Source organism: Argopecten irradians, chromosome 3 (assembly GCF_041381155.1).
Source record: "Argopecten irradians isolate NY chromosome 3, Ai_NY, whole genome shotgun sequence".
In the NCBI taxonomy this organism is placed as follows: domain Eukaryota; kingdom Metazoa; phylum Mollusca; class Bivalvia; order Pectinida; family Pectinidae; genus Argopecten; species Argopecten irradians.
This window is the reverse complement of record NC_091136.1, coordinates 32,676,525-32,694,265: the sequence shown is the minus strand read 5'-3', so window position 1 is coordinate 32,694,265 and position 17,741 is coordinate 32,676,525. Positions and strand designations below refer to the sequence as shown.

The window sequence follows — 17,741 nt, the reverse complement described above, 5'->3', positions numbered from 1 at the left end:
GATAATTTCAGAGAAACCAGACAGATGATACGTGGAACAAACGCATTGGACACGTTTCCCTTAACAGTGAAGCATGTGTTGCCTTGGTTGTCCTAGATTATTGGTTATTCCCATTCATCAGCATCCTAAGTTCCTAACTCATCAGCTTTAACATATTCTTACTGATATATTTAGAATGGGACAACCACCGCCCATGGAAATATATCTTTCTCGGTCACGTCCAAAAACATTTGACATTCAAAAGATTACCATTTCAACAAATGTTAACACCAAACAATATCTTAAAAGGACTTCCTTAACATTCCACCACTCTTCTCACTTTATAAGCAAAAGAAAAATAGTTTAACGCACGAAATGGTTTCTACACTCTTCATGGCATTTGTATTATCAGTCATTTGACTACATTCATTAAGTACTCCCTGTGGAAAGTGTCGTTACAAAACTGCAGCTTAATGCAACACTGCACCAAGTGACAACATATGTAGGACAATCCCTACGCCAAACTTGTTTATTGCAACATTGAAGAAAGTTTTTTTCCAGTACCTATGGTTGACACAGCGGCAGTAGTGATATAGCACTGAACCATGGAAAATACCTAACCAGCCACTTCAGTAGATTGAAGATCTTCCCAACACTTTGAGGAATTTGTTAACTTGTCATTGACAATGTGATTGATTCCATTCGTCTTGCTATATGGTTCCTGCTTCTACACTCCAAGATGTTAACGTCAGAGAAGAATTGGGGACACATGAGTCATTAAATTTCTGCTCAAATGAACTATAAAACATAACAAACATTACAGCTTGTTCATACCACCCGTCCAGCAAACTACACCGAATGTAGCTACTGTTGAAGTGGAAAAGATATCACCTCCTGACTATTGTAGCGAAAAAGATATCACCTTCTGACTGACTTGTAGCGGAAAAGATATCACCTTCTGACTATTGTAGCGGAAAAGATATCACCTTCTGACTGACTTGTAGCGGAAAAGATATTACCTTCTGACTGACTTGTAGCGGAAAAGATATCACCTTCTGACTGACTTGTAGCGGAAAAAATATCACCTTCTGACTGACTTGTAGCGGAAAAGATATCACCTTCTGACTGTCAGTAGCTACACCGAATGGTGCCTAGCATATCGATAGTTTACATCATCCATTACACTATGATTAGTCAATATCAGACAGTGCCAATGTATTTTTATATTATCTGTGAATTTACTTCCTTGCAGCCACTGGTCTAATTCTATTTGATGGGGATTTGATATTAGGTCTCCGTATTTTACTTTTGCGATGAGTGTGTGTGTGTTTTAGAACAGTATACATAGGACACACACATACTTAGTATGTGTTACATGGTGATGTTACACACGAACGAATGAAAACAGAACTCCACATTGTCTGATGTGTTTAGTGATTTATGTGTGAATATCCTTACGCACCACGAAATGTACATACATCTAGCATGTGAAATGGCATGCTCTTGACATACGGTATAGTACTCGTGGATTACGTCCTATAAAATCATACACGGTACAACGGCGAGGTATTCGGTACACACTTTGTTGAAGATATGTCCTGTTTTACTCTCCGGAATCCTGGCAACACTAGGATGATGCAGGTTTCTGGTTTACAGATGTCTGGTGCTTTGCGGACACTATAGAAATGTCCAAAGATATTAACCCATAATGTCAACATCAAACAACCCATTTCACTTATAATCTTGTTTCGGGTACCCTCACGTCCATCTAACATCTTGAAATGTACCATTAAAACAAAGAAAACTTCATTTAATTCTAACATTAACGTTTCATGATCGAAGTCCTCTGGCCAACAGAGGATGCACTATTTTTCTCTATTAGATCACAGGTGTTCGTTTCTAATATAAGTATAACTGTAATACTGGGTCAAGGTCTATAACTCGGCCGGCCATATAACACTACCCAATTTCAGAAAAAGTATGATTATTAACCAACCGTATAGGATATAATAATAGGAATACTCTCAATCGACAGCCAGATAATTTATCTTTAATTTGGTATATGATACAATATATAGCATGCCGTATTAATGTCACTAGGTATCCAGAAACATCGGAAAACAGCCAGATTTCAACTGGTCGGACACTGTGGTGTCCTCCGATAAACACGCCAGGGCTCTAATGGGTAGCTCAAAAACCACTGCATGTCAACATTTCAGCTTCATAGGAATTAAAGTTTGGTAAAAAACAAACTTACCGGTATGTTAGTGTTTATCTATATACCATCCATTTGCTCAATACAGCCTTTTGAAATTTCCGATTGAAAAAATGTGTATCTCTAGCCGTCATATTCATATGTGTGTAGTACATTTGTTTTCTCGGCGTTGATTGGTCAATTAATTTTCGAGAGCCAATCAACGCCGACAAAACAAATCTACTGCACACATACTAACATGGCGGCTAGAGACATAAATTTTTCAATCGGAAATTTCAAAGGGCTACGTTAGGCAAATGGATGGTATTTATCCAAGGATTTACTAACCGGTAAGTTTGTTTTCTACCAAACTTTCATTCTTATGACGCTGAAGTGTTGACATGCAATGGTTTTTGAGCTACCCATTAGAGCCCTGGCGTGTTTATCGGAGGACACCACAGTGTCCGACCAGTTGAAATCTGGCTGTTTTTCGATGTTTCTGGATACCTAGTGACATTTATACGGCATGATATATATTGTATCATATACCAAATTAAAGATAAATTATCTGGCTGTCGATTGAGAGTATTCCTATTATTATATCCTATACGGTTGGTTAATAATCATACTTTTTCTGAAATTGGGTAGTGTTATATGGCCGGCCGAGTTATAGACCTTGACCCAGTTTTATACTTATACTTATATTAGAAACGAATACCTGTGATTAGATGAATTTGTCGTGAAACTAACAAACTTTATCTTCTCGATTAGACATAATTATTACAAATTTACAATGCCTTTTTCTGTTGGCCTTTATATATATATTTAACAAAACAACTCTCATATTGTAGTAGTTCTCAACTACGAAAGTCATTTAATGTTTTTGCATTTCATTCACTCGTGAAAAAGTGGTCCGCTAGGTGCTCCGGAAGAATGAGCGTTGTTTTTGTCATCAATGAAACCTGCCATACACATCGACTAACAAGTTGCAACCTCGGATGAGAATGAATTTAGAGAAGTTCTGGTTCTATTTAAAAAGGAACAAAGTACTAGTTTGTTCTACTCAAACAACCGATCCATTATAAAATTTCTCGTTTCATCCATATCGATGGTGTCAATGATAATTGCGAGTTATCAAAATAGGTAGACAGTAATACATTTGAACAGTTAGAAACATTCAGAAATTATTTGAAGACTTTTAAGTGGGACTAGAGATTTGTAGCTTTCCAGTAGATCGTGCAGCAACAGATATCAAGTAACAATACGGAATACGTGGTAAGTTCAAGGACTTTTTCACTAAAATTGCAACTTGACCTTTGGTAAGCCTATATCTGATTTATGAGTGTCATTGATGAAACATTGAACGTTTCCGTTACCAGAGAACTTGGTTATTCGTTTTGTACGTATCCAGTTTAGTTATATTAAACATTGCCATCTACGATTTCTCCTGGTAATAGATATTTGGCTGGCAAATATCACCATTAGAGTGGCGGAAACTACTCCTGTGTGGTACCAGGTCGAGTATTTTCCCCTTCTACTTGTATTATTCGTGCTAGATTTTTCATTTAAAGGCTGTCTCAACACTGTGTTGTGTTCTTAGGAAGACTTCTATTGATATGTACAGTATTGGATACATATCCTTAATAATATTTGGATCATATATCAGACATAGGACGGGAGACGTCCACATGCACCTTCATCTACAGTACCGAACCATTTTCTTTTGCTGTAAAAAGATTTAGGAAGGGATAAATGTGCATATTTCAATTACAGTCAGCCTTGATGCTTTTCTAAGGTTGCAAATCTGAATCCAGTCATCTTCCTTTTGATTAATGATTTATACATTCACTTCTGTTTATATTTTTAATAGCATGTACAAATATTAATTTAGATTCTGACGTATTTTAATTCACTCCATTGTCTTATACCATAAGTAGTTACAGATAAAGTTAATGGCTTTAATTATTATGATTTTGAACACAGACATGATTTATAGTGCTGGAGAAAACCATTTATACTTAGACCTTAGTATAATTCTATGGATTTTCCACGTAAAGCGATATACCCCACTGTAATTAGTTATTTACCTTGTCTTTCTTGTAAAGACTACATTTCTGATAGTATTTACGGAGAGATTAAATGTGAGGTGATTTAAGGTCCCTTGCGGCTTTAACGGAAATAATGGTGAAATTCAAACTTCTTGCTTGGTTGTTTGTTAAGTTTCACAACGCTCTATATTGCTATTAAATTTAAAGCGATAAACAGACATGTAAATTTGTATTTAATGGAAGAGAGATTTACCGTAACATTACGGCAATGATTCCTCTTAAATCACACAACAGCTTGGCGTTTTTTTTTATTATATATACACAATGGGTCCAATTCGTATTGTAATATGCCTCGTTTATTCTGCCAAAAACGGGGTCATATTTACTAAGGTTGTAAAATTGGCACTGGTACAGTTTATGTTTTAAAGTACCTTGTATGTCTCTAGATTTACAGTTACTTACCTGTATAACTTACCTGTATATCTTACCTGTCAATAGATTTAACTTCAATTAATGTTCGCTCTACTACTGATCACAGATTTGTGTTTAAATTTGGTCTTATCAGCCACGTCTGGCGAGTAATTTTAAATGTGGTATTGAGACATATACTGTATAAACACTTTCTATCGTTTGTTTTCCTTCGCACTGCTTCGCTTTTTTTCTTTATGTGTATTAGAGTATACCCCGGACTGTGGTGTTGGCGTTTTCCCCTGTGAAGTATACCTGTATGTACCTTTCTGTTCAGTACACAGTAACAGGTGTAAAAGCAGTTTCCCTGGTCGGCCGGAGTCGATGAAAAGTCACGTCCTTTCATTTGCATTAAGAATCAAAGAATGAGTTTTTTTCTGTGGAGATTTAATTCGTGAATACCCTTCTCGGCGAGGAAAATCTTTATTATTATTATTCTATGTTGATGCAAAGGAAATCATGTTCCAACAAGTGTAGATCTTCCATTTCATATTCGTACAGGGACCGTGTATATATGTACGAGGTGTACCTTTGACACGACCTTACAAATTTTCACTTTATCATGTTCGCATTTTATTTGATGCACTATAATATCTTTTGTGTTTAAAGTATGTGTAGTAATTAATGAAACTGAGATAATTGGCAACAATCATGGGAAACCTTAAGTCAAGACTAAAACGCTCCAAAAGTAAATCAAGGAAAAGTGGACAGGTCAACTTACCTGAATCTAGTTCCTCTCGGAAAACTGTGGACCCTCGACTGCCTTTCAATAACTATAGACAGATCTTCAGCATAAAAAATGCATGGAAAAATGTAATGAGGACAATGGAAGAGACCGCCAAAGATCATCTTATAAGGTAAAATATGATTTATCGGTGTCGTCTGCCTATCTAAGTTGTGTATATTGATGATTCTGGTTTATTTTTAAATTTGATTATTTCCCATATCGCACATTCTGAAATTCGCATTTTGATTTTTTAAGTTTCCTTCAAAATACGATTGTGAGATTTCGCTATTGAACTTCAACGACTTTTTCCTTCTATGTTTTTTAATCATCATTGTTATTTGCAACTGCGTCAAATTAATGTGAAGAACGTCTTTAAGTTGTTGCTGTTTTAATTAAATAGCAATTACACACACTACATTCTGCCTACGTGTCGCCTTGAGGACTACACAGCAAATACATATTTCAGAAACGCAATGCTGTTTTAAATATACCGAGACAATAAAATAATTAGTCTATAGCAATTACGCCGGCACTTTAAGATCTTTACATGCTTTTAATGTATTTTGACACTGAAATTATTATATAGTGAATCATGGTATACATTGGCTGTATGGTCATGGTCTTAACAACAAAACACGTATAACTTCTTAAAACCAGTTGTTCTATTACCTTCATATACTTCTCCATATATGTTACCGCGTAAGATTTTCTTAATGGTATTGTTGGGATAGACAGTCATACGAAAAACATTATGATCACTATGCAATGATATATGTTCAATGATTGTTGATGTTCCTGGTTTATTTGTTGTCCCTACACGAGTCAAGCATGCGAGTATGGCGTCACTGACGCTGAAGACGCTTACTGTTACTGGACATATGGATCTAACAGTCTTAACTTCTGTTATATTCTTCTAATGAAATGTTATGTTAAGGAATGAGGAACATTGGATACTGTTTTGGATACTAGACTTATTGTACGTTTTATGACGTGTTCGTAAAAATGTATAATTTTCCTTGAAATTTTAAAGTTCAGATGATGTTTAATTTTATCATGATATCACAATTTATCCAGTATTATTTTTGTGGTATAACTGTATTTCTGTTTAATTTGACCATAGCGAAAATTGTGCAATGCAAGAGAAATTGTATAACTACTTCAATAATTATTATAATAATAATAAGATATTAATCTTATTATTATTATTTATATAATGCACAGACGACTATATCGATCAAATTGAATAATAATGGCGACTCTGAAGCTATGTATCAACAATAACTGAAGGGTTTACAATCTGTATGTATTTTGATGAGGTCAACCAAGCGATGCGTGAAGCGAAAATCTTTTAAACAGATTGTCTTACATGTATACACATTTGTCTCGGTGAAATTTAACTAGAAAGTTAATGCGATAATTTGCTTATCATATATATGACCGAAGGGAATGAAATACACCGTAAGTAATCCGCTCTCAGCCATTGTTGATTCCTGTAGATTTCAATTAGATTAAGAAAGATTATAATTTCCACCTGATTGAACCGATCGGAAACCTTCTTGATTCACTACAACTATACAGAGTTATAGGGAAGCCTCGGTAATTATTATTGTAAGCTAAATACACATCTAGCTCATTACTCTCCTTCTGTTAAGAATAATTAGGTTTATGTGTGCATAATTTAAAAGATTTGTATAATGTTAGTCTTTGATGGCATAGTATATTTTAAAACAAATTACATTAAAGTCAGAAAAATTATGTCTATGCATTAATGGTGAATTCAAAATTTGTAAAATGACAACTTTGTGTGCGATATTCATGTCAAACCTGTAGTTTTGGAAAGCCCCCTTATCTAAAATTAATCTTAAAGCTAATCTACGTCATAAACTTCGATTGATGGAATATCTATAATTCATACACTTCTGCTGACGATAGATTATGAACAGAAATATTTAGAAAATCAAAATAACTTTATTTTGAAAATACTGATAATTAGGAGAAAAAAATGAAAAATGAAAAATTTAATATGCACAAAAATATTTTTCTTATTTGATTTATTGAAGACTCAGTCCTGAGCTAAAGAAGACAAAACGTGTATCTCTACACAAGTCAGTTGATAACTTTCCATTCCACTGTTTTAGCGTCAAATCTGGCTTGATTCCAATAGCATAGTAGAATTGTAATGTAGACATTGAAACTGACGAAACTAGTTATGACTAAATTTACTATTCAACAAGAACATAAGTAATACACGCCCTTAACAAATGTAATCGTGATATCATTTTAATATCATTAATTGAACGTACAGAAAAATGATGTTATCCTTATGCTTTGCGTGTATGATTTCTATATAACACGTAGATAGTGTCTGTCAAGCCTTGATACGTACCCGTGAGGGATATAATTGGGGGTTCAATGTATACACGACCTATAATTGGTGTAGTCGCTCATTAAATGGTACGTAAGTACCTATTTCGTGTTTAAGTGCTCGTCTCTGATATTTAAACAACAGTGTATAGATTGCATGTAAATACGATCTTGTAAGTTATGAAATAGCATACCAAAAGTAGTAGATAGACTTTTGCAAAGAATTGAATAAAAAAAATTTGCTCCATTAACATAAGAATAAAAATCGTAATCCTGTTAAGAACAGCGGCAAGTGAGAGAGAGCTTCATTATCATAAAAGTGTTTTTCTAGTTATCTCTAGTTATATTAGTAATGATGACATGAAGTTGATTCAAGCCATGTCTATTCATATCACAGGAAATACCATATTATAGTAAAACCATTGGAAACCTATCAATGACTATGAAAAGTAAATTACCACTAGATACCTCATGACAAACAAATACTCCTAATTCAAATAGGCGCATTTATGTGATGTCTAGTAGTGATAGCAGTATGCGCACTTTAAATATATATTAGCTGGAAAATATCTATAAATGTAACGGGCATATCAAATTAGAATGCATCTGCAATCGGGCCATCTTATAATTAAAGTAACGTTCACACCTGTATCTTTCTGGCAGACACATGAGAATGTCTAAATATATGTTTAACCTATTTATGTGGAAAGATGTCAGTAAATGTAAATTCTTATTGTGAAAAGCCCTATCGTAACGTAATACCTTCAAGAAAATATGTGATATAATATCCATGCGATATAACAAACATAAGAGGATCTTTGTATCAGGGAAGTCATGAATATACCACAATCAACAAAATTTGTTTCTTCAATTTCATAACTAGACATACAGACACCGATACAAATTTTGAGGGAAATATTTGTGATCGCCACACATAACCTTCTTAAAATAATTTTAAAAGCAGTTTGAAAGTATTTCATTTCATTTTTCCTATTAAATCAAGTATGCTCGACTTCTGAGATCGCTGTCTTCACATGTAACTATGGCTGGGTTTGCACATGTCAAGTTATATTGCTTTATTCTGTAGTTAAAAAATACCAAGAAAGATACCGAAAGACTACCGACAACAATCAGTGATCGTGTTTCTACTTGTAGTTACAGTAACCCTGAATACTAACATGTTCTTTCATAATAATATTATTGTAATAATCTTAATGACCTAATCTTTATGAACTAAGGCTATTATGGTATTTCCATAATCATTGATGAATTCTCATATCTTTGTCAATATTTTTTCATAACCTTGTGACTAAATATTTGATAAATTTCCTTTATCAATGTAAGGGGGTATGCAAGGTGAAGCTTCTTTAGATCGTCCATTGAACACCCACACCAAACAATGATGGAAGTGGTTTCATTTAGTATGATATGAAACATATATTTGTATATCTATTTATAACACAAAGCCAGTCATGTAAGGTAGAGGCCATCGGATAATAGTTTTTGGAGGTATTCAAACTAGAATTATTGATGCTGCTGAAAGGAGTATTTTACTAATACTCGTGTTTCGCACATTTTACGTGACAATTATGACCATTTGCTGGCGCTGACGTTAGATCTCCCCCTGATAACTACATGCAATAACTGAGCATTGGTCTTATCGTCGGATCACAAGTATATAGTGGTACGACAAACACTGCGCTGGCTGACGTAGAGGAAGGGGGAGACTGGCGATAGAGATGATAATCCAGTCACTCGAATTATATATGGTGTCATATGTAGGCGGTAAAGAAACTTCGGCTCCACCAAATAACATTCCTTGGTATACTTTTAGGCTTCTCTGACATGATATGCTTACACAAATACTGACTGTCTTTCTCTTTGCAACAAGATTTTTGTTTGTTTTGATGCCAAAACCTACATATGCGATGGTGGTTGATATTCTCAGTGCTTCTGTTGTCGCACCGTAGTTATAATATAACATACTATTTTAGACCTGGTATCATCCTCCGTGCACTTTCCACAAAACAAAGATTCCTTCATAACATCGATATTTAGATAGGATAATGTAATGCAATGATGTTTGTTGTTTCTATGATCTTATTTGGAGAAGAAGGACTAAAATTATGGTAAACAAAGATTGATAAGTCACCCCAAATAGCCTATATCAGAGTATAAAGTTTAAATTCGTACTGTTTCCTTTGTTCAGATTCTTTGAACGTTTCCCCGCATATAAGGAAAGTTTCCCGGATATCAGGGATCTTCAGACAGAAGAGGCCATGAGAGAAAGCCTGGAGTTCGAAGTTAGGGCAGGGGATATCTTCCAAATGTTTGATGACGTCATAGTTAACCTTGAAAGTGTTGATATAGGATTAGAAGAAATTCATCGAGTAGCCGCATCAGGTTCCATGACCGTTACAATGGTCAAGGTAATTTTAATAACGGAGAAATTGTCTATTATAGCCAATTGCCAAACCAAGCTGGGATGTAATTGTATTGTATCATATACAATTGAGATATATGAAAATGATTTAGGGTTAAAATGCGTAATAAATTAGTCCAAAGTTGTTTATGACCTCATTTGCTTTAATCTGTTATTTTCATCACTTGTTTGTTGTTTTACAGGACATGAAAGCGACCTTTATGGAGACACTACGACACAACCTTGGTGATCGGCTAACTGACACTACTAATGAAAACTTTGACATGTTATATGACTTCATAGTGTCAGAAATGGAAAGGGCGTGTTGATACCGGCGTAACTAGGGATACAACTTACACCCACTGTGTTGTTTTCAAAGTTATCTCCCTTGTGGGAAAGTATAGTTTATGACGTCATTAGTATGTGAACAAAACTCGTTTTCTCTGAAAACTATGACGTAACGCTTACTAACATATACAACTAGACCTATTTAAAATACAAAGACGGATAGTACGTTAAAAGCCATGATTGAAAACTGCAGATGGAATACATGCACTGTACGACATGAAATATTTGTTGATAACTTTTTTCGAAGTTTGGAACTTTCGAAGTTCAGCTTTAAAATAATGATTCCTTTATTAGTACAAACTTCCGTTGTTTTAAAATCATCGTTGTTCTATAGTAAATATGAAAACAACGAAAAATGCTATATCACGTAAATACCATGTTATACTGTGAGCTATGATACTATCGTTACCGATATGGTACTATCGTTATAGATATGGCACTGTCGTTTTTATATGAACACGGAAACCTCCCATGTCAGACAATAAACGAATTTGTGTTCCTTTAATTATTTTCTTTGTCGCTCAAAGCCTGCCCTTGAAATATTAAATTGTTTTTTGAATACCTGGTAATCTTCTTCAAAATTATTTAAAACTTTCGTAATTACTTCTGAATTTTCAATCAGCTAAATGATAATACTTTGTTTTCTAATACTTATATAGGACATAAAAACTAGATATCTACATAAGTACATGTATTATTTTCCAGCAATAATTTTCAAAAATATTTAAATCATATTGCCAATCATAATTTTCTTTAAACTAAATATTTCATTACATTGTAGTGCCTTTTGCTTTGCGAAAAAATATTTTATGTCAACATGTTTTTTACAACTCTTTTTTCCATGTTAAAATGTAACGAGTAATTGTTTTTGATTGATAGTCTTCGAGAGTCATTAGACGATAATACGTGTAAGTATGAAGTATACAACTGAAGAGCCAATCACATATAGGAACAAACTGTTGGAGATCGAATCTCATATAGGATGCAATGTTGTAATGTACTACAAGAACCTTCTGGCGCTAAAATACATGTTAAGAAAGTTAAAAATCAGATGTATTGGTGTTTTTGTAATGCATGAAAAAAACAAATGTGAACCAGCATTTATTTAAAACTTTTTTTAAACCACATGTTATTTACGTTTTGATGCTCGCCTAAAGCAAGTACAAACATTAATTTTAGGATCATGCACTCTCTGTTTAATCCAATAGATCATCGACATCTTTAATCGATGATTTGCAAGTTTATTTGACTGATTGTCCATGAGGTAGGAATAATTTTAAATAGAAATTTTTATTCGATGATTTTATGTGTGTGTACTGTAAGGGTGCAAGAGATAAAATATGTAATTATTTATATACATTAGATTAATCTGTCAAATTGATCCTATATCACTTTATTGACAGGAGATATTATCTGTAAATAATGCGTGGATCATTTGCAAAATATATTTATTGATAAAAACTTATTTATGTAGTTGATATTTTAACGAAACTGTTTTACATTGTACATGTTGATTCATGTCAATTTATGTGGGTTTTTTTTCTTTAATAAAATTCTTACACTTGAAAGACTAGTTAATCTTGTGATATTCCTGCTACGTTTACTTGTTATGATTAAAATGGATCTTGCATTACTGAGCGAAATGAATATTGTTATAACTAAGATACATAAATTTATTCTTCATGTACTCAGTTTGATTATAAAAAGTGTGAATCGAAAGGGACTTTATCAAGGAATTTTCATACCGAAAAACACATATAAGCTTATTGAATGATTGCTAGATTCTTATAATTTTGAAAGAGATCATTGTCTAAAACGTTCATTATTTATCTTAATATGGAATTAAAGCTTACAATGTACAAACTATTCTTGTTTTCGTTTATGCTTTCATCATACATTCCACTCACTGATTTAGGTCGACTATTTATATAATTCATGTTTGTATTTTTCATCCTACCTAAAGCTATGAGAGACGTGGTAGAATTTTACTGTTTGAAAAAGCCCGAGATCAATGCTTAGATGATTAGGATTTAATCCTATCAACAGCGTAGGTCATTTACGGACGGCATCCTCTGTTTGCAATGTGTTGTTTGTGTATGTTTTAGGAGGCTGCGGTATATTCATGATGTGTCTCGTTGCAATAGTGGAACTCTTGTCCATTTTATAGTACAATCTCACTGAAGTTCTGACTACGTTGGTGGTAATTATACACACACATATATTTTTGTTTATAGTTATATAATACATTTAAACAGTCAATATGTTGTTTCCGTTAAAAACAAAATGTATATTAACACTCGATACCTTGATTGATAGTTCTAATTTCGTGTGGGTAAGATACCAGATACTGATCGTAGGCAGGTGATTTTTTTCTCATGATACTCCAGTTTTTAACTTGGCACGTCCTTAAATAACCTTTGCTGTTAAAACAAAATAAACCAATTGCACCTCTCTAAGCGTAGATTGTGTAGTTAATCATTAACACCGGACTTAAGCTAACGAAACATGATGATTATTTACCTACATCGTCATCGTCTGTGAATGTGATCAGTGATTTGCACCTTTTGCCCTTGCTATGGATTATTGGTTAAACGAATCACGTGTTAACCACATGTGTGTTAACCTCTGACCTTTGATAGTGATGCATCATACAGGTCCTGGTGCATGTCATTTTTGTAGTTGCATATATTCACCTCGACATATGTTCAGTTGCTACCTTTTGTAAATACTTTTTCAATTGTAATTAATGTTTCCTATCATACAGTGTGCATTTTTTTCAGTACTAATGATGATAGCAAGACAAACTCTGTTAAATAACATTTTACTGTTAAAATAAGGGAGCTCTGGATATTTGCGCACACTTCGACATATTTAGTGTTATCGCCATGATTGTCACCGAAACCTGCCGACATCTAATGAAAGGATCACCACTAGATGCGTCCCTTAGCATTTATAACTTTGTATAAGCACCACCTGCTTACTAAGACCTTTGCGTTCTAGATCTTCAAGTTCGGGCTATAGAAACAGTTTTGTGTCTTTGTCTCTGGACCCAGTTTCATCAATTTTCCTTAACTTGAAAAAAATGCTCTTTAACTTAAAATTCTCCATAGGAAAGTATTTATGAAATTATTATAAAAACTTTACAATAAGGAAGTTTGCCGGCAAAGCTGTGAATTTAAGTTAAGAAATGTTCGCGGGCCGGGCCCTACAATCGTCTTTATAGACAGGTTTGACTGTATGGCTACAATATTACTACGGCATCAATTGGTCCAAACATCAAATCGGTATAAATACATTATTCTTAGTGTCAAACACAAGGTTTGAGAGACGTTTCAAAGGAGTCGGTGAAATATATGACGCCTTATACATCATTATGATATATCAATCCAATATTTGATTATCACGTAAGGAGTAAACCACTACAATATGTATTCTGAACTGGTCAATCTGGATTATTTATAACTGAATATTCTTATTTGTAAGATTTATGATACATTAAACCATACCCACAGGTAACAGCTAGCTTACTAGACAACTCTGTGTCTTATTTATGATAACGGAGATACAACTCCATTACGGTGGGTCAACCTTTGGTATGATTACTTGAGTATCTGGGTCCGGTTTCACGAAATTCCTTAACTTATGGTAACGTCTTTGCTTAAAAAACTCTAAAGAAAAGCATTACAGAATTTTTAAGAGTATTTAAATTTTCCCCTTAACACTCTTTGCTTTATTATAGATTATTTTAATGAAAAGAGTTTCAAAAGTTAATTTGATGCTCGATGCCAATTTAACCTGAGACCAAATCAGGTTCGTATAAATTAAAAGTTATACCAAGCCATAGGAAGAAAATGACGAAATTGTCAATTGTTTTTTACCACTTCATGTTTTATGAGTGTTACAGAATTTACAAGTGCTACAAACAGACAATAAGCATTGTTTTAGCCGATCTTATATGGGATTGTCTGTGGCTTTAAGCAGTGTGTTTCGTGCTCTACAACACAGACACGCCCGTAAGCCGGTACTGAGAGGCTTGTGTATGTCATCCTAAGTGACGTTTTACGTTGAATATGTTTTCAAAGTTGTGAAAAATTAAACTCACCATTTTAAACTTACAGTAGTTAAAGAAATTCTTATCGAACATTGAGGTTATGTCAATTAAACTTATAATAGTTTATAAAAAAATTGAGCGTAGAAACTTTAAATAATGGCTAACTGCACGCGTGACATTATTCCCAGACGAGCTGTATTACTCAGATAATCCTATTACAATCAATCCTCACTTTACGTTTGTTTCAACAGTATTTACACTGAGTATACATTGTATAACAGAAGATTCTACCAGATCCACGTCATTCATTTATCTGATAATTACTTATTTATTCGTCATGCATTTACAGGTGCAATATCAAAAATTAATCATTTGTCGGTCAGCTCTTGAAGAGACATCATGATGGTATGAATACTATCTTTTATATGGTTACAATGCGGTGCTGACATTTGTTTGCTTTAATAGCAAATTAAAACATTATCATGGGAAATTCGAAGGGTAAGGCCAGTGATAGTAACGTGGGTCAAGCTACTACGACCGAACTACCCGTGTCTAACACGGCGGCCAAGAAGGTGGACCCTAGACTGCCTTTCAGTACCTACCGACAGCAGTTCAATACGGTAAACTCATGGAAACCACTGATGAGGACGCTTGAAAAAAGTGCCAAAGAAAACCTCATAAGGTAGGGAGGGAGAAGTACCAGCAAATTCACAAAAATAATGTATCCATTTTGAGTGATAAACATATTTCCATCATCAATATTTGCTGCACTTATTTCATAACGTGAATTGTTTGTTGTGTAGAGGAACTTCCGTTGTATATAAAAACAGTGGAACTTGTTTCATACATGAATGAAATGCTATATGTACATGTATCCATCACGAACATTTCATGATACATACAGTATGTATAGTATGTTTAATTTTCTGACATTCCTAATAACCATTTCACAATTTATATAATTTTATAACCTTTCGACTTTCATGAAATATAAAATCAAATCACATCCAGTATTTTTTTTCTCTATTTTTTCCTATAAAGAAATAACCATATTTTTTTGTTAAGACAATACAATGCTGCAATATATCTTAATAACGCTGAACGTGTGGTACAATGAACCGTTTAACATTCCAGATTCATCAATACATACCCACATTACAAAGACTGCTTCCCTAATGCCAAGAACATAGATAAGGAAGAGACAATGAGAGCGAGTATAGAGTTCGGAGTTGACGCCATGGGATCCTTTCAGATATTCGATGACGTCATGAGTAACCTAGAGGAAGTGGATGTAGCCATTAAGAAGATAAGAAGAACCGCTAAGATTGGTTTGATGACTCTTGACATGATGAAGGTAAGTGTTGTGTAGACTTACTGCTAAAAACTTATTACCGCAACATCTTACTTCAATTTCGCGATTTCCTGCCCAACAACTTTTTCATGGCGTTTTAATCTCGCGATCTAGATAAAATGATCTGTTACACTAGTAGTTGATTCTTTTTTATGAAGATTTATTTTCGAGGATTTTTATCGATCGGAAAATACGCGAAATTAAATAGCACGCAAAATCACGCAAAACTAAATTGCACGCGAAATTAAGTTGGTCGACAGTATACTCAATCATGTAACAATATAACTTTTAAAGATGCATTATATACAATTTACTGTTCAAGGCATCGTAAAAGTGAACATACTTCACGTCATAGCTTATATGTAATGCTCAGCCGTATGATCACCTAACTTCTCCACTTACCTCCTACTCTCCTCTTTTTCAGGATATGAAGGTAACTTTCCTCGAAACAGTAGGTGCCACGCTTGGTGACAGATGGACTGATGCTACTAAAGAGAATTTTAATCTTCTGTATGATTTTGTACTTGAGGAGTACGAGAAGGCCGTGTAAACATTAAAAACAGACATTTTGATTAACAAATTGATGGAATCTGAACGTGCGTCAATTTGGAGTAGGATGGAAAACGAACAAGTTGATGCGACGAAGCCGAGTTCCAAGTAGTGTTTCTTTTATTTAGACGATTTGGTTATTAACTATGTAGACTTTCAATAAATTAGCACTATGTGTCAGAGTCAAATTGATTGCAAGGTGGTCGAAGAGGGAAATAGACAACACCAAACAGTGCAGTTCATTATAAGCCTTGAGCTCTTCATGATTTCGACTTGAACTCTAATGGTATCAAAGCTTGCATGTGATGAAGAATGTAGGGCTGTCGTTTGTGAAGCAACAAGTGGATTACGTCGGCACAATACCCAAATAATGTGTAACATGTGATTTGAAAACAAATAAAATGCTTTTCAAGTACATATTGAAAGTTTTCTTTTTTAGAAATATATAGACGTATTGCTATTTTGCTTGTAATATTTGTTGACTTGACTTGCAATAGTACAGCAACATACTATCAATGATAAATTGAATATCTACGGCTATGGAAGAGACAATTGCTTATAGTACTCGATTACGATTAGTTGAAAAGTTTGTGCGATAGTACGAAGGATTATTTATTTATTTGGTGATAATATTGAACTATTTCTCCCTTCAATGGCTTGTCATGGATTCAAATCAGGTAGGACTAATATCAACATGTTGAAGATAGTAGCAAGTTAGCTAGGCTACCACAAATCATATGATGCAAGTATATATCAAAGTATATATATATATCTAATGATGTATTACATTTCTGAATTCCAATTTATTCCGGAAGCGTGTGTTTTATCCACCACCAGCCCACTATACTAACTGTTTGGTGAAATATCACAGATGGAATGACTAGTTCATTTCCTTGACAACAGACCGATGAGGACAATAAAGGACAATAATTCTATTGAGTTAGGTGTTGCATAGATTAATATAAGAATATAGATAGACAATTTGTTTAAGTTAGATATACTGCCCATGTTAGTCAATGATGAAGAAAAGCTGTTGAATTTCCGATTGCATGCAGATAATTGAATCCGAACTTGCATTTAATATCAACCTAATCAATCGATGGATTCCAACTTATCCACTGACGTCATTTTATGTAAAGGCTTCAAACGTACTCGAGATGGTGTGTCAACATTGGAGCACAGCTACCGTCTATGCATTTCAGATTGCATCCAATGCCTGTAGTGTTGTTTATACTTTGTG

At 34.0% G+C, this 17,741-nt stretch overlaps 2 protein-coding genes across 2 annotated transcripts; both read left to right on the top strand.

The window, feature by feature from the left end:
* The first annotated feature begins 4,629 nt into the window (after positions 1-4,629).
* Positions 4,630-12,416, top strand: LOC138318279 (uncharacterized). The gene is made up of 3 exons (XM_069260484.1): positions 4,630-5,546; positions 9,990-10,209; positions 10,406-12,416. The coding sequence occupies exons 1-3, from the start codon at positions 5,341-5,343 to the stop codon at positions 10,529-10,531; spliced, it is 552 nt and encodes a 183-aa protein (XP_069116585.1). The 5' UTR covers positions 4,630-5,340; the 3' UTR covers positions 10,532-12,416.
* Positions 12,417-14,990: 2,574 nt separating this feature from the next.
* On the top strand, positions 14,991-16,916 carry LOC138320010 (uncharacterized). Its single transcript, XM_069263107.1, has 3 exons — positions 14,991-15,283; positions 15,736-15,955; positions 16,377-16,916. Exons 1-3 carry the CDS (start codon positions 15,084-15,086, stop codon positions 16,500-16,502), a joined length of 546 nt encoding a protein of 181 aa, XP_069119208.1. The 5' UTR covers positions 14,991-15,083; the 3' UTR covers positions 16,503-16,916.
* Positions 16,917-17,741: the final 825 nt, after the last annotated feature.